Raw genomic sequence first — 20,862 nt, 5'->3', positions numbered from 1 at the left:
TTGTAATTCAAATAAAGGAGCTTTGTATGCTATTGTAACAGTCCTTGCATGAGCATAAATAAGTCAAGACTGTTAAGGGTTCAAACTTGGCTTCATGTATTAAGAGTTTAGAAGACCCTGCAACAATTGTAAAACATATATCGGGCTTTAAATAACATAAAATAGACATATTACTATACTTGAATTCTGATATACAATATCAGTATTATAATTCAATGAATTACAAGGGAGATAACTTTACATTACATGTGTGTGTATATATATATATACACACACACACACACACAAATATATAAGCCTATATAGAATACATTATAATAACAATACACTTATCATATATATATTATATATAAGGATTCTGCCACACTATTTTGTTTGTTTTTTTTAATCTAAAATATTCTACATGGAGTTATTCTCAGACATATGAAGTCAAATGCAATTTATCTAGGCTCTGTCTATATTATGTAATCAAGCATTGCATCGTATTTTGTAAAGAATTAATTCTCAATGTTCAGTCTCAAAACACTTGACCTATTAAAAAATCTTTTTAACTCTTTTTACAAACATCTAAAATGCTTAAATAGATGTCTTAATGTTTTATATTAACGGTTATTAAAACCCCCGTCACACTGGAGCTGCGTTCTCACGGCGATCCCGCTACGTCCTTAAATAATGTAAAACGCCAAGGTAAACGCAGTAGAATGCCCTACAGCGCCGTAACAACGCAACGGCATCTTCGTCCGTCGCGGTGGGATCGCCTTGAACATTAAATAACACCATGCGACGGTGCGCACTTTGAACATGCACAAAGTACGCGCCGTGGCTCTGCGTTCTGAAAAATACACCGTAGAAGCGTAGCGAGGTCGCCGTGACAGTGCCGTAAGATCTCCAACAGCGTCACGAGAGCTCCGTAGGCGCGCTCAAGGAACGCAGCTAATCGCAGTGTAGACGCATTGATAAGTCAATTGCGCTTGCACGGAGACCTCACGGAGTCCTTCGGGATCTCACTGCGTCTCTATCGCGCTCTCACTGCGCATCCACAGCGTTTGAACAAGTTGTTTTTCATTTGGCTGCGTTCACACAGCGACCCCAAAGAGCTGTTGCTGCGTTCATCGCGCTCTCGTGGCGTTTCTTCTGCGTTTATACCGCGCTCCCACGGCGTTTCTAGTGCGTTGTCATCAAGACCACAAAAACGCGAAAATGGGTCTTGTACAATAGCAAGCGATATAATAATTATCAAACTGGATGTAGATGACTCTGTAAAAAGTAGCATTTGCTAAAATTCCAAGACCTATCAATGGACGTTGATGGAATTCATGCCATTTGGTTCTGATGTTTTCACATCTTTTCTATGTTTCCTAACAACTAATAACGGATCTTTTTTGTAGACCTGACTACTAATAGTTTTTACTAGTCCTTCACAATTTATAAGAAGTTATGTTTCAATTACAATGTACCTTTTCATAAAATCAAAACAGTTATTTAATCATTTATTTACCAGTTGTAAATTCTTGTTTGTTTTCCATATAATTGTACAAATTAATATTAACCTACCAAGAAGTAAAGAACGTCTTGTGCAGGCAATCAGCTAGCGCGCAGAGCACGCCGTGGTCCCGCAGTAAAAACTCCTAGCACGTCATGAGCGCTCGGCGGAGACTCAGCGAGAGCGCAGTTAATCGCCAAGTAGAACTCCGTGGGAGCTCCGTAAGAACGCCTCGGTCGTCGTGACATCTCCACTTGTAAAATTTTCAAATAAAACTGTACATTTTTCTGAATTTTCCTTGCGATCCTACGGCGATTCAATGATTTTACAACGCCTTGAACACGCCGTGGGGACGCAGCTTGGTGTGACAGGGCCTTTCACACGTTACATTATTTTATTTTTTCCTCTTTCTTCTGAATTAAACGATACGCACTCGGAATTCTGGAAAATGAAGACTTTGAAATAAAATATCATAACAAGACTTGAAATCTTTTTCTAGAATCTAAAGGCACAAACACCAACAAACAAAACCACTCTGGAATAAATTTTGTCAGCCACAACGAAAAATATAGTCTATGAAATTCTTAAATTATGTTGAAATCTTTTAAACATAAGCATTTCCAAAAGTTTTCGAGGTAACGGAAGCAGATTGATCGATTCAAATGCGAGACGATTGTGTGCAAAATGCATGCGCAAAACGTGCAAGCATCGCTGTAACAGAGATTGTGGGTGCCGCTGCAAAGATGTCACTATTTTTTGCAACTTCCTGTCTTCAGTGAAGGCTGCCGGACAATCGGCGTCATCGTAAAAATCTTCATTGTCGACGTCTGAATCATCAGAATCGTCGGAATCAGACAGCTTATCACCGCTTTCCATCTCCATTGAAGTTTGGAACTTGTTTGGTAATACACAGCCAGCCTCGATCAAAAAATAAGCCAAATCCAAATGGTCTTCATCAAAATATTCCAAACACATTTCCAGAGGAGTTAAACCTTCGGCGGAAAGCATGTTGATATCGCTTCCTGACTGGAGAAGTTTTAACAGAAAATCTTTATTCGCACTTGAGCCTCTGATGCAGTTATGAATTGGGCCGAATCCGTCTGCATTTAAATGATTTACATCTACATCTCCATGTCGCAACAAAGCAAGAGCAAAATGAATATTGTTTTTTATGATTGAATTTGATAGACAGTCATGCAAAGTGTTTTCACTGGGTTTTTCATAGGATAGAACGGTTTTGGCAAACTCCTCCACTTCCGGATGGTATAAATCGCTTAGAGACATTAACAAATTTTCTTCCAAGCAAGATTCTGTGTCGTCTACTTCGACGTCCAATACTTTATATCTGTAAAGAAGACATTTAGCTATTTCTATTGCACTGTGAGAGAAGGCGATAGTAAGTAGCGACTTTCTGTTGACACGTCCAATGTCTGCATGTTTCATATCCAAGTCAGCACCATGCTGGATAAGGAGTTCAAAGACTTCAACATTATTGAGCCGACAGGCTAGCATGATGGGGCTTTCGACGTATGTGAACAGAGTCGTCGATGTTAATTTACCACATGCATTTGGGTTCGCCCCTGCCTGTAGCAACCATGACACCAAAAAGGCATCGATCTGGCCATTGTGGCAGGATGCCGCCGATATTGCCGATAAAAGCGGCGACTCGGCAAGCCTGTCCTCTGGTCCATTAGGCGAAGAGCCATATCTGAGCAAGAATTGAGACATCGAACTGTGACCATTCGAAATTGCAAAATGTAAAGGAGTACTGGTAATAAGACCTGCCTTTGTAGTTTTATTGAGAAGTTGCCTAACGTTTACCTGATCTATCGTAGAAAGAAAAGAATACATGTAAAACTCGGTCGGTAGTTTATCAGAGACATCAATCCATTTTTGCAATAAGATTTTTAGACCTCTTTCGTCACCTTTACTAGCAATTATGTGTATCGGGTACCTCCCAGTGGAATCATTTTTCGATAAATCACAGCCGCCTTTCACCAGCATATCCATCATGTCGTAATTACGGTCCTGTATTGCTATGTGCAATGCAGTACTGTCGGTATGATCGGTAACATTGAGATCCGCTCCCGCCTCTATAAACCATTTAACGACATCTTGATGGTTGTTCTTTACGGCAAGAGCCAATGGCGAAACATTAGTTAAAGGATCGTATTTATTAAGGTTACACTTTGGATGTCGTGTTAATCTATGAACCACATCGAAACACTTTTTGCTAATTGCAAGAAATATGGGAGGTTCCTTGTCGTAATCCTCCACATTCACTCCACATCCAGCCTCGATTAGGAACTGTGCAATGTCGGTCTGATTGGCTGATAAAGCTGCACATAGGGCTGTTCCGCGCATGCCTAACATGAAATCCATCGCAGCACCTTCTGCAACAAGTTTTTGAACGAGATTTAAATCTCCTTTTACAATGGCCCGGTTTAAATTTTCTGCAAGCGCCATTATTCTGAAAGCAAACAAATGATGATATTCTATAGAGATTAATTGGTGTAAACGCAAGACAAATCTGAGTATAAAAGATTTTACATTAAGTTAATGTCTATAAAAGATGTCCAATAAGTTGATAAAACCGAGTGTATCAATGAAAGATAAATTCAATAGTGTCCACATACACACTGTCCGAAGGACTATAGACAAATATTGCAGTAACTGTATCACAAACTCAATCACGTATCTCCTGCAATTTTCTGTAACATTCTAGAGCTGCCCGTCCCTTTCCAATGCCCATGTTGTTAAAGACGCCATATCTGCACTTATTCTGATTCGGCAAAACGTTTGAACAAGATTTTTAAAAACTACGATGTCGCATTAGTGCCAATATTTAATTAACCAAAAAAAAAAAAGAAAAAAAAAAAGATTGAAAACGTTCTCAATAGAATAATAGATGAGTTGATTTAATGAAACAAGTACGGATATATTTTGGTCACGAACAAAATGTGTGACCCAAACTTGTTCCTTTTTGTATAAGGAACATACATTTTTTAAAAAAAAGATTCATATTATAATCCCATAGAAGGTATTTATTTGTAAATCGATTAAAACCTTACCACTAAAGCTTAACTGCGCGTTTGTCCTAGGAAAAACTGTATTCTTAATAATCATATAAACGTACCTGGACGCCAAAAATTTATTGTTTTTTTAACGGGTCATATAATAATTGAAAGAGTAGCCAAGATCGTATATAAATTTACTTGATTCATGCACGTGAATCAACAGAGGAAACCAGCCCCTTCCCCCGTTTGAAAAACCGTCATTTTTGAACATCGATATTTTTTTAAAAGAGGTTTATGGGCCGTATTGCTCACCTAAACTACGAATCCTTGTATCATTTCATTTTGAAATTTAAAAAAATGAAACTATTTAAGGTGGCATGGGACACATGTCGATATTGAAGTGGATTAAAATATATTATAATTGAAATACTTTTACCTGTTTAGAATTTTCAAATTCTACAATATTAAACCCAAAAATAGCTTGTACGAATATTTGGAGAGGTAAAAGTAATAAAACCCACTGCGGGATTCGAACTCATGACCTACAGATTTGTAAACCAACTGCGCTACGCTGTTATGTGACAATACTGGGAATGAAACTACTTACATAATTTCACTGTTTATTTCGATAAACAATACGTCACAACATGGAAGTGTCCCATACCACCTTAAAAATATTGTATGTTTATAATGCATGGTTTTTATGTTGTTCTTTGAACTCCTTTGGGGCCCCAGTATTAGACTGAGGGCGCAATTTTAACTTATTAGAATCTACACCATCTTAGGATGCTTTCAGAGTAATCTCAGATATCGTAAATTTCTTGTTTTAAAATATTTTCCCAATACATATATATTTCTATACAGAAATATGAACCCCTCTTGCGAATATAGTATTAACCCAGGGATCACGATTTTAACAATTTAGAATTTATCATTATCTTACTATGCTTGCATATTAATCTCATAATTTGTACATACCTATAGTTTGTTCTTAAGAAGATTCAAAACATTTTCCCCATATATTTCTATGTTAAACTTTGAATCTATCTTGGTGCCCCAGTATTAGTCTGGGATCACAAATATAATTTTTAACTATTTAATAGATATCTAAGCACATCTGATGGTAAATCTATTGAGCATCTAGTCTCCTTAAAACACATGCTCTATTTTCACAATTACCTCCCTTTATAAAAACAGAACTGTCCTTTAATATTTTAACATTTTAGAGTCCTCTTCCCATAAGGATGATTGTACTAAATTGGGAATTTAGTGGTTCTAGAGGAGAAGTCAAAAACGTGAAAAGTTTTCAGATAAACAACAAGTGATGAGAAAAGCTCACTTCACTTGAACCTTTATTTTAAGGTGACATAAAAATAATTTAATCCATCCTCCCTTTGAAAAAGTTGATAGCCTACACTTGAAATCAAACCAAGAGTATGACCATCCCTACTCTAGCTTACTATTGTTTCATGGCAAGATAGTATTGACATGACGCTGGGATTTGTAAGGGGCGCCTCCTCGTCCCTCATAGGTGTCACATTTTCTTTTTATGAAAATTGTCAAGGAAATTAAGCTTTCCATATAATACAACATTTATTCAGCAATACCTCTACAGTAAAAGTAGATTAATGTTATAGGCATTGCTAATTTACACGATTCATGTATATTTACAATTAAGATAATTTACAGTGAAGACAGCATTGAAATCATTATGCCCATAATTTTACTAATCACTGACATGAAAAATAACATACAAGTACATCCCATACCAAATACTGAACTGTAGTTTTAGCAGTCCTTGTTTTTAAAGATATATGTTAAATACTGGGTAAACTACATACACTGTCATAAGGCCAAGCAAAGTGTTATCTGTTGATCTTTATTTATAGATGTACATATATTTAAATAAACTTTTTGAGTGGTGACACATGTAAACAGATCAAAAATATTGTAAGTTAAAAATAAAAAAAAAAAACTATATTTAAATTTAATTGAACAACATATCTTACATGCAGCTGCTGAAATACATGTAGGAAAATACAAGTAGGAAAATCTTAACAAAACGATAAAATTACATTACATTTATGTAAATAAAGATATGTAAAAATTTCAGTGTTTTGTTCATAGCTGTACAATGCATATACATCTACCATGCTTTATAAGCATTTAAAAATGTCTGTCAAACATCCAATTAATTTACAATACTGAGAGCAACATTATTAAAAACAACAATCTATTTATTCACTTAATTAAACAGCATGGCAATATTCTTGGTACAGGACACATTATGTCACTTTGGTATCGCATATTTTCCAAACCCTATCCTTTAGAGAAAAATGTTCTGCTGCTAAATACATAATCTAACACTAAATCCAATTCTCCAGTTTTTCATTCATCACTTTGCTGAACGTAAAGGGACTCCTTGAAAACTTCCTCTCTTCTCTCCATAAGGTAGCTGCAAAATTCAGTGATGAACAAGGACCATCAATGTAATAACTACAGTTTCAACTTAAATTCTTCTTTCTGTTATTGTGGAATCATTAGAATTTGTGGTGGCTCAATTTTCGTGGTACATGTATTTGTAGGTAGCCCTCACCAACAAATTTACATCCTCAATGAAAACCTATTATAAAATGTTTAGTTTTCGTACTGAAACTGAAAACCGTCGCATCCACAAAATTACATCCCCATGAATAAGCAGAAATCCCACATTCCACGAAAATTGGCCCCAAGGAAATTATATGATTCCTCAGTATTGCATTACATTTCTTTTAAAAAACCTACATCCACTGAGAATCCAAATCATGGGTAATAAAACTAGTAAATGTATCTGTCATCTTTAGATTACAGAGGATAAATAAAAGGATCAAAATTACAGGAAATATATGTGTAACACATGTTATATATCAGCAAATAGCTGATGAAAATTTACTTGGAGATCATTACTTAGTACAAATAAACTTTCACATATGGTAACACAAAAATTTTAGGGTAACATTTTTTCCCTTGTACAGATTAGTATGAACATCTTGCAAACCCCCCAAAAAAGAATGGTGATGTAATCTCTCATTTTTACTTAAACGCTTAAAGTATTCTACACAAAAGAAAGAAAGCAATTAAAAAAAAAAGCTGCTGTACTTACTCTAGGAAACAATGTAAAAGGGAGAGGAGGGCTTTGACTTTGTGGTCTTCCATATCCATACTGGTGATGAGGTCAGGAAGTTTGACTGCATCCAAACAGAATGTGGGTTTTTAAATGTAAAACCCCTGTTTATAAGATATCCATACTTACCTGCATCAACTATTTGCAATGTGCCCGGGCTCCTACGATCATGCTCGAACATTAAAAACATTAGAGTTATCTGCCCCTACTTGGAACTCTCCTTTACTACTTCCGTTCAGTTTATGTGAGGGACGACACCCTAATTTATCCACCTCCATATAACCTTAGAAGGGGAGGTGGGCGGGGATGCAGGTAAGTATGGATATCTTATAAACAGGGGTTTTACATTTAAAAACCCACAGTTTATTTCAATATCCATACTTACCTGCATCAACTATTTGCAATAAATAGAATTTGTAGAACACAAGACAAGGGAGGAGGGAAGGTTATACAAGTAATTAAATTAATTACTCACCAACTGCTTATTTCCTCCTCTTTTTCTTCGCCCAATGAGCTGTCTCCAACACTGATGCTCTGGCGAAGCTGTCCTCTGAGCCCACATCCTTCAGATAAAAGGTAGTGAAAGTTGTCTCTGAGGCCCAATGTGCTGCTTGAATAATCTCTTGAAGAGAGGCACCATTAAACAAGGCCCATGAGGTAGCAAGACGTCGAGTGTCATGAGCCCTAACATCACCCAATGTCAAATCTGGTGAGTCATTGTAAACCTGCTGAATCAGGGACACAATCCATCTGGAAAGTGTAGACTTAGCTGCCGCTTTGTGCATACCCGATTGGTATGTAATAAAGAGATTTTCAGTCATCTGACGTAAATCTTTAGTCCTCTTTAAATATTCCTCCAAACATCTGCATGGACACAACAACAAGTCCTTCTCATCTGTGGCTAAACGGTTAAATCTAGGAATGAACATAGGCTTCCAAGCCTTGTTTGCCCTCTGAGTCTTTGCTAAAAACTGTAAATCTGGAAGGAGACGTATCCCTGCTCTTTCAATTCGCAAATTATTGGTATTAACTGAAAGAGCCTGAAGTTCACTAACTCTAGCTGCTGTTGCCATTGCAAGTAAGAAAACTGTTTTCCAGGCAAGATATTTCAAATTACATGCTGCTAATGGCTCGAATGGAGATTCGCATAAAGCTAACAAGACGGACGGCAAGTCCCAGTTAGGTAATAAAGGTTTAACACATGGGTTACTATTAAAAATGCCTTTTATCAAGCTTGAAAGGTCTGTGTTAGAACTGACTGATCTTCCTCTCCATCCTGCATGAACAGTAGCTATGGCTGCTCTATACCCGGCTACAGTATTTGCCTTGCAACCTCTCTCTTCCTGCAAATAAATGAAAAAATTAGCTAACTCTTCTACAGAGGCTGAATATGGACAAATATGCCGTCTATTACACCAGCTTCTGTAAATTGCAATTCTTGCTTGGTACATCCTCTGTGTTGAGGCTCTTCTTGCCTGTTTAATGTACTCCTTAGCTTTTGAAGAAAACTTTCTCTTACTGGAGGAAGACTGGAAATTTTCCATACCACCAGATCTAGAGACTCGGGATCGGCATGCCTTATCTGACCCTTCTTTTGAGTCAGCATGTCTTCCGTGATTGGTAGTTTTCTTGGAATGTCTACCAGAAGATCCAACAGGATTGGATACCATGACTGTCTTGGAGAGTGTGGAGCAACCAACACCAGCAAACATGGCTCCTTCCGCACTTTCTGTAATACCTGAGGTATCAATACTGGCGGGGGAAACGCATATGCAAACATTCCTTTCCAAGGTACACTGAGTGCATCTACTGCCCAAGCCAACTGATCCGGAAAGGGGGAGCAGAACACTGGCAACTTCTTGTTCTCCCTCGTTGCAAACAGGTCTATGTTCGGAGTGGAGAACCTCAGAAAAATCTGGTTCACTAACTCTTGTTTCAGACTCCACTCTGTTATCCGAACTCCCTGTCGACCCCTTGACAGATCGTCTGCTAACACATTCTTTTTCCCTGGTATGTGAGCAGCTCGTATTACAATCTTCCTGATTTTGCACCAGTTGAATATCTCCCAAACCAGGCAACACAGTTGAAAGGACTTTGTTCCCCCTTCCCTGTTGACATATGACACGACTGTCGAGTTGTCGCATCTCAACAAAACTCTCTTGTTCAGTAGTATGCTTTCGAAATGAATCAGAGCTAATTGAACTGCTCGCATTTCTAACCAGTTTATGTGGCAATCTCTCTCCCTGGTACTCCAGACACCCGAGATCTGATGATCTTCCAGGTGAGCTCCCCAGCCTTGTGTTGAAGCATCTGTCCACAATGTCACACTGTGTGGCTGCTTCTCTTGTAGGGACACTCCCTGAAAAATGTTCTCTGCTTGTCTCCACCATTCCAGATGGTGCAGTAATGTATCCTTCACTGGTATAGACTGCATTAAACTGTCTTTGTGTGGGCGCCAAAAAGACAACAGGTAAAACTGTATTGGGCGCATATGTAATCTGGCAAAAGGGGTCAAATCGATGACTGATGCCATTAACCCCAGTAGTCGTAAAACCTTCTGAGCTACCACACACTTCATTTCTGAAATAGTAGCTATCTCCTCTACTATTTTCTGAAACCTCTCCTCTGAAGGAAGGACCAGACCCCTTCTTGTGTTGAACACTGACCCCAGATAAAGTACAACTTGTGACGGGTTCATGTTCGACTTCTGTACATTGACAATAAGACCCAAATTCTGGATTAACTGAAGGGTCTCTTCTAATTGCCTCAACAGTAATGTCCTGTCTTGACTCTTGATCAGCCAATCGTCCAAGTACATGAAAACTTGAATCTGCCTCTTTCTGAAGTAACTCCCAATAACTGCCATCAGTTTGGTAAAAATTCTCGGCGCTATTGCCAACCCGAATGGCATTGCCTTGAATTGGTAATGCTGACCCTGCCAACAGAATCTCAGAAATTTGCGATCTGCTGGAAACATGGCTATGTGAAGGTAAGCATCCTTTAGATCTAGAGATAGTGCCCAATCTCCGGGGTCTATGGCTCTCACTATGCTTCTTAATGTCTCCATTTTGAAATGAGGTACTTTTAGGTATGTATTCAGAACTCTGAGATTCAGAATAGGTCGAAATCCTCCGTCCTTCTTTGGGACTAGGAAGAAAGTGCTGTAAAATCCCTGGCCTATCTGGTCTGACGGGACTGGTTCTATTGCATTTTTTTCTAATAAGCTTAGAACCTCTTCTGATATAAATTGTTGCTTCTTTGCATCTATTATAACTGTAGTTCTTGTTCCGCTTTCTGCCGGTAACTCTTTGAACTGAAGACGAAGTCCTTCCTGGACAATGTTCAATACCCATTTGTCGTTGGTAATCATTTTCCAACTGTCCACAAAATTTGGTAATCTTGCCCCTACCTGGGGAGAAACCCTGGCTAACTTCCTGGTTTGCCTGCAAGGTTCTACTGGCAGTGATTCCGTACTTAATACTTGGGGGCTCGAAACCCCAACTGATTATTATCAGACTTCTTCGGAGCTGCTGCTGACTTGTCATGATAATTATTTCTCTTCTTAAAGTACCTGTTTTCAGTACCCTTACTGCCTGTTCTCCTAGGAACCTTAGATGCACTTGCTTCATTCAGTCTTGCATCTCCTCTCTGATCAAACTTGCGCTTCTTGGAAGCTGCATAAATATCCTTACCCCTTAAATGTTGGGTCTCTTTCGCATCTCTTATGTTTTCTGCACTAGAATGCAATACATCAAAATACTTTCCGAGGAAAAGATCAGAGCCAATTGTTGACAAATTCTGTAACTTTGACTCAGTAGCCTTATTCTTGAAGGCCATGTCCTGCAAATACAGACCTCGTCTGGCTCCTACGGCTGTTACAATAACTCTCGATGTCACATCAGCCATTGAATTAAACAACTGCACAAGAGCTTGCAAAGCCTCAGTCTTATCTTCATCAGACTGAACTGTATCCAAGTAAGACGTAATCATTGATCCGTAAGATATTTGTCTTAACAACAGTCTCGCTCTCATACCTACCTTGCGAAACTCTGAATTATAAGCAGCATTATGCTTGTCCCTAAATCTGAAACGACCCTTGACATTTCCTGTCTGACCCTTACCCGACTGAGTCTTGCTATCTGTAATGCCCTCTTCAATATTAGAGTCGAGACTTGGCACTTTACAGAATTTTGCAAAATGATCAGCTGCTACGGCATATTTTTCATCATCTCTTGCTCTGAAAGCACGGATTTTGCCTCTAGTCTGCCATTCTTTATCTACATTCATGAAGGCTTGAATAGAAGATCCCTCCAACGGAGGCCTAATCTTAGAAGACTCCTTGTTGCACTGTAAATGTTGCGATACATACGAGGCATACTCCTGTTCTGGCTTATCGGCCTCTAAAGGAACTTTCAGATCTGATGCCATTTTTGTTATAAAGTTCTTCCAAGAACCTGAGCCTTCTACAGATGCAATTGTAGATTCGGTCTCATCACACTTGTCATTCGACTGAGATCTCGAATCATCCAAGGACTGATCATCATCATCTACAAACTGATCGTCTCTGGCATCTGCAAGATCCAGAACGTCAGGGCTAACTGACCTCGTTTCTCTCTCAAATCTGTTAAACCGTCTGTTACTTGCATTTCTATTTGTATCTGCATTCACAGACTCACCTGTGGTTTTAGAACCAGTAGAAGTCACGCCAGGAGAAACGTTCTGTTGAGTCATGAGCTTTATTCTGCTGTCAATAAAAGCATTAAATGCTTGCTCTGACCAATTCATAAAATTTGGTTGTGCACTCGGAGGTGCTACCGGAACGACTGGCATCTGCGCTTGGCCGTTCAGAGACGTCAATTGTGCAGAATTAATGGACACAAAAGCTGTGTGCGGGTTCCCTTGTCCGCTCGGAGGCAAGGACTGAACTTGTGAGGCCCTTATTTGTCCGCTCGGAGGCGGTGTTGGCCGAGTTCTGTCTCCCATGCCGCTCGGAGACGGCGACGACATAATATTCTCACCAACCGTCGGCTGTTCTCTCATCTCGCTAGATGCCGCGGTTTCTCCAGGCTTGTTTGCCTTCGCTAAGGCCTTATCCACCATCTTGGTATACGCGGTCCATCGCCCCGGCGTCCAGGCCTTACAAATTTCACAAGTAAATACTTCGGTACACAATCTGTGACGAAAACACTCTGGGTGATCGTCTATAACGTTCATTTCCCGCGAACACTGTGAACACTTCTTGTAATTATCCATATTTAATACTTTACACGACCGTAGGTTACGAAAAGAACAATAAATAAAATTTATTGTCTGACCACGCTACAAAAAACCGCCAAACATGGCGGTGCCCGAACATAAACTGAACAGAAGTAGTAAAGGAGAGTTCCAAGTAGGGGCAGATAACTCTAATGTTTTTAATGTTCGAGCATGATCGTAGGAGCCCAGGCACATTACAAATAGTTGATGCAGGTAAGTATGGATATTGAAATAAACATCAAATAAAATCATGTGCTTTATAAAATCAATAATTCAGCCATATTTATGCAAAATAATATTTTTTTTTGAAATTCTGTACCAGACTTCTTTTTGTGTTTTGTTATCACCATTGATTGTTCTTTACAAAGATTTTTGATTTCTGGTTCAATATTTCTATCAATAAACTCTGATGCAACAATATGTTGCTAGTACTACATGAACTTCATATACAGACATACCGAACAGTCTGAGGAGATGGTGAGCCCCGTACAGCAGGGACGGCGCGGTCGGGTTGGCCTGTATTTTCTCTGGGGGTAAGAGCTGCCAGGACAGAATTCTGTCCAGAATATCCTCCTTACAGGACTCCGAGGAAGCCCCACTGCTTCCCTTGCTGTCCTGACTGCCATTATCAGATGGCTTCTGACTAGATATTGAACTCGGAATAAGGAGGGGTGGCGGTGCATCCTCTGTGTCCTTTGGGGACTGTGCCTCAGCCCCAGTGTCTGAAGGTTCTGTTTTAACTATAGCTGTTGAACACGACTGGTGACTTGAGCTGTACCTGCGACTTCTACGAGTTTCTTTCTTCCTGACACTGTCTGCTTTTTGTTCTTCTCTGTTATTTTCCTCTGAATGAGGTAAACTTTCACTAGATGCTTGCTTTGCATCTGCTCCTTTTTTAGCATTATCTAACACTGATTGTCTGGTGAGCCTCCTTGGGGCTAACTCATCTTGTTCTGCGGCTTCAAACTCTAACTTGTCCTTAAAAATCTCGGGGGATAGTTTGGGAATCTTTGGAGAAAGATTTCCATTGGAAGATAAATTTGTACTTGCTCTCAATCCATGTTTGCGTTTCACAGGGGACTTTTTGGCTGTAGGTGAGTGGACAACACTGAAGTAAACAATTTTCTAATCTAAAAACCACATTATACAAATTTTTTCCTTCTATTCCATTCTGTTCCATTAAATTCAATAATAATAGCATACCTCTTAATGTTAACTTATTTAAAAATATTTTTGGAACTGCATGGTTTATCATCTTTACATGTATTATTTTTCTATCTATATATACACACCTATTGCTGGTTTGGGACTTTTGTTTGTGTGTGGATATTAACCTGTCTAGTTGGGCCTTCTCTGATGCATACAGGAGGATCAAAGGCAGAGTGTAATCAAAGCAGATGCGTAATCCATCAGCCATTTCCTTACACAAAGGAATACTAAAAGCAAAAAAAAAACCCACACATAAACTTACATTTTCTCCTCGACAAAGTAATCTGAAAGTCAGAAGGTTGTATAATCATTTGACCATGCTAAACTATGCATATTAACTCCTTAATAATCAAACATATTTTTTTATGAGGAAGAAGCAAGGCTTAAACTTTACTAAAATCCTTATCAAAGCAATTATTTTTCCATACAAAATTCACAATGCTCAAGTTTTACTTTTGAAATCTTACTTTCTCTCTACAGGGACAAACGAGGATCCTTCTTTGCTCGGTGCAGTGCTTTTTGCTGAATTACTGAAGAGGATGTTTACACAAAAAGATTTCACAAATTCCTCCAGTATTGACACAATGTTTGGCTGAGCTGGTAGATTCAATAGCTAAAAACAAAACATGAGAAAAGGATTGCTTACTTATTACTTATTGCTTTAAGTAAACATTACCATTTTTCTAAATTAACTTTTACAATCAATACAATGGTAAGAATTAAATTTTGAACAATCAGGGCTCTACATTAACTTTTTTTCCTACTTGTCCATTCGGACAAGTGACCAAGATATTTTACTTGTCCGAACTTCAACTTCACTTGTCCAAAAATTTTTCAGTATTACAGCGAATTACAGAATACCGGTAGAGTTATCAATAGCTTGTTGGATTGCTCAATAGGGTATTCAATTTGGTCAGCAAGGTATCACATCAGGTTTAAATCTAGGTCCTGTGGTTACCCAAGTGTAGATTGTTATTTTGCATTCAACCAATTCATTTGGCACAAAGAAAACCTCTAGAACACTCTCTCCTATTGTTAGCTATTCTATTCATAGACCTTTAAAAAGAATGTTCACCTGGACAGCACTGGATTCTATAGAGCATCAATTCTGCTTGGAGTAATTTGAATTTTGTTTTTCAAAAAATATAATTCAAAAGACATTTCTGAAGAAACAAACAAAAGAGAAAAGCATAACTTTAAGAATTACGGAGATATTTTTTTCCTGCAAAAAATCATTAGACATTTTGGTTCCCCAATTCCTGGTGCAACATACAGCACTAAGAGTATTTTTGTGCTGTGACTGCTTAATTAGTTCAGACTTTTATAGCAGTAATGTAGGACAACGGGGAGAAACAAAAAAGGCCCAAATGTGCAAATGTTTACTAGATTAACTCACTTTATCGCGGTCATACCTGAGTAATCACATGACCTAGATTTAAACCTAATGTGATACCTTGCTGACCAAATTGAATACCCTATTGAGCAATCCAACAAGCTATTGATAACTCTACCGGTATTCTGTAATTCGCTATAAAGATCAAATATTGTCAACTTGAAAACTACAATTTTTTATTACTAAAATAAAGTCATTTATCGATTATTCTTGCCATAATTAATAACCTGACTTCTTAAATGGAAACTTAAAGTGTCTTTCCTAAATGTATTGGTTCCATATAACATTAAACATGATTTGTCAGCTGTAGCTTTGTCATGGCAAATTACAAGACATTTTAAATTTTAAAATACATGTAACTCTTAAATTGATTTCTCATCTGTTTTTTAAACTAAACATAAAAAGTCATCATAGTCTATCAATGATGAATGAAACCTAATATAAATTACATTTCTTTCCATAATCCTTTTAAGTTTATCTTTGCTACCTATTCTTCCTTTCTTTTTGATAACATGTGTGTTTGGTACTGTGTAAGAACTAAGATCCACATCTTTACAGATCAATATTGAAAGTTGTTTGTAATTAGTGAACTTCAATCCCGATCAAGAGTAACTCAATTGATTCAATTTGAAGTCGGGATCAAATTCAAAATAACTAATCGATAAACTTATAACGGGACTACAGATAAATTTATCACAAAACTTTCTTTACTTTTTAAAATGTTGGAGACTTCTTTACATAAAAATGCACTTGTCCAGTCTGACAAGTGGCAAGCAATATTCACTTGTCCGTATATTTTTTTAACTGGTACCGGACAAGCGTTAATGTCGAGCCCTGACAATTCTACTTGATACGTGAACTTGTAATGCTTGACAATCTTTTTCAAATTCAACATAACATGGAATCATTTTAATCTATGTCATCTATGTCAATGTGCATCCATTGTCAGTTGGTGTGATAATGGTGATATTTTGTTTTCTTGCAAGTATATAGGTATAGATTTATTGGGGAGAAGTAATAACACAATCTATAAAAATAAAATCACCAAGAATTCTAATGATTTCAGAGTATTTACTTTTTTCATGATGAATTTTAAAAGATATCACTTTGAGAGTATTTAGGTCTATCTGGTTTATGAAACAATAAAGTTAAGTACCATATTATGCTTGTTTACAGCCAAGTAATCTTTTTCCAGTTCTTCTTTCAGTAGAGGTGGTAGATCTATTTCCACATTAACCTTTCTCTGTAAGAATTAAAGAAGAAAATTATGACATCAAACATTTACAATGCTACAAAACATAGGTGCAAATTCCTTCATTCAAAATGTTCACAGAAAAAATTCATCACACACAACATTTGAGAATTTGACCTTTCTGTCCTCAGACTTGTTACTATAGCTACTCCCACCATCGTCACTACTGTTGGTACTCTGAATGGAAAATTTTGAAGTTCACTAACTCAGCTACAACTACTTCTGTCATGACAATGTTAATGTACACATGTATCGTTTACAAAAACCATCATAAATTTTCTAGCACTAAACAAACTGGTCAATAGCATTACTAGTTAGGCGAGAGAAATTTAATTTTTAGTTTTACGGATCCGCCGACCAAATTTTTCCGATTTTGTAAAAAAAAAATAATGAAAAAAAATTCGTATCTTCGGAAATTTTTCCGGAATTTTCAAGTTTGACCGATCTTGGTTTTAAAATTACTTTATTTTATTTGAAATCTGCAAAACGTTTGACAAAGGGAGCTTTTAAAATCAAGTGTACGCGTCTCTATAACATGGAGTATTTAAGATGGAGGTCAGCCATGCATGGTTTGGCTTAAAAGTTTTTATGAAAAGCAAAGAAAATATGTCATCCTGAACAAGTTTAGTAAGGTTAATACCAATGATCTTGAAACAAACACAAAGTACACAATGGATAGTGAAAAAATTAAACTTAATATAAGTTCAAGCAAATAATATGTAATTTTGATTAATAAAAGTTTGCCCCCAGTTTTTTTTTTTTTTATTTTCCCTCCTCCGACCCCAATTTTTTACAACAAAATCCGTAAAACTAAAAATTAAATTTCTCTCGCCTTATCATTTAATTTTACTCCAAGACCTTTTAGAATGGAATATTAAAAATTATAATCATGCAGAGCGATTTTCCTTTAATTGTGTTTCCATGATGACATACCCTATTGTCAGAATCCTGGGCTGAACCATTGTGTATCTGTTCAAAGTTCTCTTGACTTTCCTTATCCTCTTTCTTCTGATCGTCATCAGTTTTTTCATCATCACTTTCTGAGGAAATGTAATCATTGTCTTCATATGGACTGTCGCCGTCATCTTCAAACAAGGGAGGTCGCCCTCTGAAAGCTTTTCTTAGAATTCTGTCAATTCTCCTATTTCGTGCACTGTTTATTCGACTGAAAGAATGAAGGGGTTTACAAATATATCTGCTATGCTCTCAAAAACATATTATTAAAAGGACAAGATTCAAATTTAACTTTAACAATAAATAATTTTTTTTAAATTCCTGTTTGTACTTCCTTCAAACCAAATTAGCTCTGCACAGGAATGGCTATTCAGAACTAAAAAAAAATTGTCAATTTTCTTTAATTTTATTGTAAATGTTAACAAATCATTTCTTAAAACTTACTATTTCTTTGTGGTGTCCGCTAATTTTTTCATCAACTGTTTATTTTCGTCTGTGTTTTTTAAAACATATGTTTCTGGTACAATTCTGTCCCAACTGTACAAAAAAAATATTTTGTGTTTCAACAGACCAAATTTTAATTTCATAGCTGAATCTGGATTCAGAAAACAGATATTGGGTTATCTGTATACAAATAAAAGAACCAATAAAAAGTTTTCAAATGAGGCATTTGCACTTTTAAGTTATTTTAAAAATTAATTTTTTTTTAAAGATTTCAAAGGTGAAAATTTATTATTTAATAAACTCCTTAAAATCACACTAAGATTTTAGTGATCAAACTTGCAATCTATTAGATATGAAATATGATAGTTATGGATGGACACCTTAAAAACATCTAAGTTTTATCCATACTTTCCTACAATTTTGATGGACTAAAAGTACAGACATTCAGTAAAAATAGTAAACAATTTTCCGTTAAAGTTAACTTAACATGCAGTTATCATTTTTCAGATATTTCCATGAGGAGGCTGGATAGTCAACAATATTAACCATTAAATATAACTTAAACTTTCAGATATGATTGGTTTAGCTATAAACTACATGTATCATTTAGTCAAGGAAAAAACTTGAAATCTTAGCTTTTAAATATGATTATTTTCCTACATCTTCATATAGAGCTTTTCTTTAAAAAAAAAAGACTAAGACAATCTAAAAATGGCCATGACCATCCAGTTTCTTAAAAGTTGCCAAGTTGCCTTAAGTTGGTATAGTTTTGGTGAGAAATTAGATTGGCCTGCAAAGGGAAATAACTCTTCTTAATTGATCATCTAGGCAAGTTGCAGATATTAAATATTGATACTGGGTTTTTTTTTTATAAAGCAAAACAGGTATTATGTCAGTGTGTTGTACTTGTACAGAGTGACATCCTGGGAAAATATAAGTCTTCATAAAGTGGTCTTCTCATAACACACAGGCAGACAGATAAGCTCTATAGTCAATTCAGTTATACCTGTTGTTCCAACCCTGGAAATGTACATGGTATGCTGGGATCTTGGCACCAGATATATCTTTTGTAGTTGTTGTGTCAAGAACCTATTTTTGAAAAAATATACAAGCAAACAATTTATAACAACAGAAGATTTGATAGATTTTCGATATGTCATTGACTTACTAGATGCATTCATGTTTTGAAACGATCGGGTTAAATAACGTTGCTTTATGGCTCAGATATAGAAAGTGAAATGTACTGAACATGATACATTTATCACACGTACCTTGGCTTCGTACAAAACACGGGCTTTGGTGGGATCTGGTTCAAAACATAGAACGTATTCCCCCATGGCGAACAAGAATTTGACACCTCTAGTCGACATAATCAAGGAATAAAATAATGTTATGACTTGAAAATATATTCAACGTGTTATCAAATCTTCATTTGCTTAAAGATCAAAGAAAGAAATGATCATTTTTTGTATTGTTTTGGATTTTGTTATCACCATTGTTCCCGCGTTGGAAATACCGGAAACCGGAAACGAAATGTCAAATGAAAAGCCAACAAGTAATCATACTTTTCCCGGAATAAATATTACGTACTTCATTTCATAAACGTGTGTTACTGTAAAAGTAGGGGTCTTATCAATTTTCTGTCGTTTTATGTTGCATCACATGCATGTCATACAGCAAATAAAAAATATCTTCAAATTAAAAATAAAAAAAATGGGTCGCCATTTGGGTCTTTATTTTTCTTAATAACGGTTAACAACCCCATGAAATGACTAAAACAAGTGATAATATTAGTAATAAGGATTTTATTATAATTGTTTTCCACTTTAATCGCCATTTGGGTCCATTTGGGTCGCCATTTGGGTCCATTTGGGTAAATCGACGCACCCTTTTAAAGGGACATGGTCACGATTTTGGTCAAATTATAATTTTCTGTTTTTATTAAATTATAATTAATAAGGAATGCATTTCTAGTGATCAAGTAAAAATTGAGAGCCATTCGTACAGTTATAAGCCAGATAAAGGGCTCATAATTCCTTGTCATGTAAACAAGGCTCGTGCCCTGTTTTTGTTTACATAGGTTCAATATACTGACCAATAAAAATCTTTTTTAAAATGATTTGTCTGTCTTCTAATTCATTTTAAGTTAATAACCATATTTTTACAGTTCCTAACGTTTAACACATTCATTTTAGGTCTAAAATTGGAATTTTCATTTCAACATTCAAAATTTAAACATAAGCTTTGTTTGCATAGCAAAGAAATGCAAGCTCTGAAACTCGCTTATAACTCAACGAAATGCACCAAAGTTTTAAATGACTATTAAAAATGCCTCAGTGAAGCATTGTGAACATTACGATCGGGAAAATAATTTTTGACCAAAATCTTGACCATAACACCTCTTTAAAACGGACTAAATTAGAAATTTACATGATTGACAATTAACATATATCAGAAGGTGGTCATTTTGAACCTAAACCTTTTTTTGAAGATTTATCTTCCCTTGATGTAAAGAAGAAACAAAACAAAAAAATTGTCAACTTACCTGTGGTAAATAATTCACTTTATTTCATATTTTTTTAAAAAGAAAGTGTATGCAAACATTCACCGAGAGATTTCTATGTAAATTTGAAGTTACTTTATATAATATCTTTATAAAACATGCATTGTCAATATACTTCAATGTAAAAT

The 20,862-nt window shown here is 36.4% G+C and overlaps 2 protein-coding genes across 3 annotated transcripts; both read right to left on the bottom strand.

Moving 5' to 3' along the window:
* Window positions 1–1,229: 1,229 nt before the first annotated feature.
* Window positions 1,230–4,281, bottom strand: LOC128192185 (ankyrin-1-like). Its single transcript, XM_052864675.1, has 2 exons — window positions 4,120–4,281; window positions 1,230–3,953 (listed from the first exon to the last, which is right to left on the bottom strand). The coding sequence occupies exon 2, from the start codon at window positions 3,947–3,949 to the stop codon at window positions 2,057–2,059; it is 1,893 nt and encodes a 630-aa protein (XP_052720635.1). The 5' UTR covers window positions 3,950–3,953; window positions 4,120–4,281; the 3' UTR covers window positions 1,230–2,056.
* A 2,252-nt stretch (window positions 4,282–6,533) lies between these two features.
* On the bottom strand, window positions 6,534–19,715 carry LOC128192186 (male-specific lethal 3 homolog). 2 transcript variants are annotated; one of them, XM_052864676.1, is made up of 11 exons: window positions 19,443–19,715; window positions 19,178–19,260; window positions 18,172–18,264; window positions 17,707–17,938; window positions 16,891–16,950; window positions 16,678–16,764; window positions 14,596–14,741; window positions 14,212–14,355; window positions 13,378–14,027; window positions 7,643–7,727; window positions 6,534–6,955 (listed from the first exon to the last, which is right to left on the bottom strand). In XM_052864676.1, exons 1-11 carry the CDS (start codon window positions 19,539–19,541, stop codon window positions 6,889–6,891), a joined length of 1,746 nt encoding a protein of 581 aa, XP_052720636.1. In that variant the 5' UTR covers window positions 19,542–19,715; the 3' UTR covers window positions 6,534–6,888. The 2 variants fall into 2 exon arrangements, with proteins under 2 accessions (XP_052720636.1, XP_052720637.1); XM_052864677.1 differs by lacking the exon at window positions 16,891–16,950.
* Window positions 19,716–20,862: the final 1,147 nt, after the last annotated feature.

Source organism: Crassostrea angulata, chromosome 7 (assembly GCF_025612915.1).
Source record: "Crassostrea angulata isolate pt1a10 chromosome 7, ASM2561291v2, whole genome shotgun sequence".
NCBI lineage: Eukaryota > Metazoa > Mollusca > Bivalvia > Ostreida > Ostreidae > Magallana > Magallana angulata.
Note: the sequence above shows the minus strand (reverse complement) of the source record. Positions and strands in the feature narration are given on the sequence as shown.

Coding starts and splice junctions, on each gene's coding strand:
- LOC128192185 (XM_052864675.1), bottom strand. CDS start 3,949: ATGGCGCTTGCAGAAAATTTAAACCGGGCCATTGTAAAAGGAGATTTA.
- LOC128192186 (XM_052864676.1), bottom strand. CDS start 19,541: ATGTCGACTAGAGGTGTCAAATTCTTGTTCGCCATGGGGGAATACGTT. Junction 17,939..18,171: donor GCGGACACCACAAAGAAATA/GTAAGTTTTAAG, acceptor TCATTCTTTCAG/TCGAATAAACAGTGCACGAA. Junction 14,742..16,677: donor CTGTAAACAAGCATAATATG/GTACTTAACTTT, acceptor TTTTGTTTTTAG/CTATTGAATCTACCAGCTCA.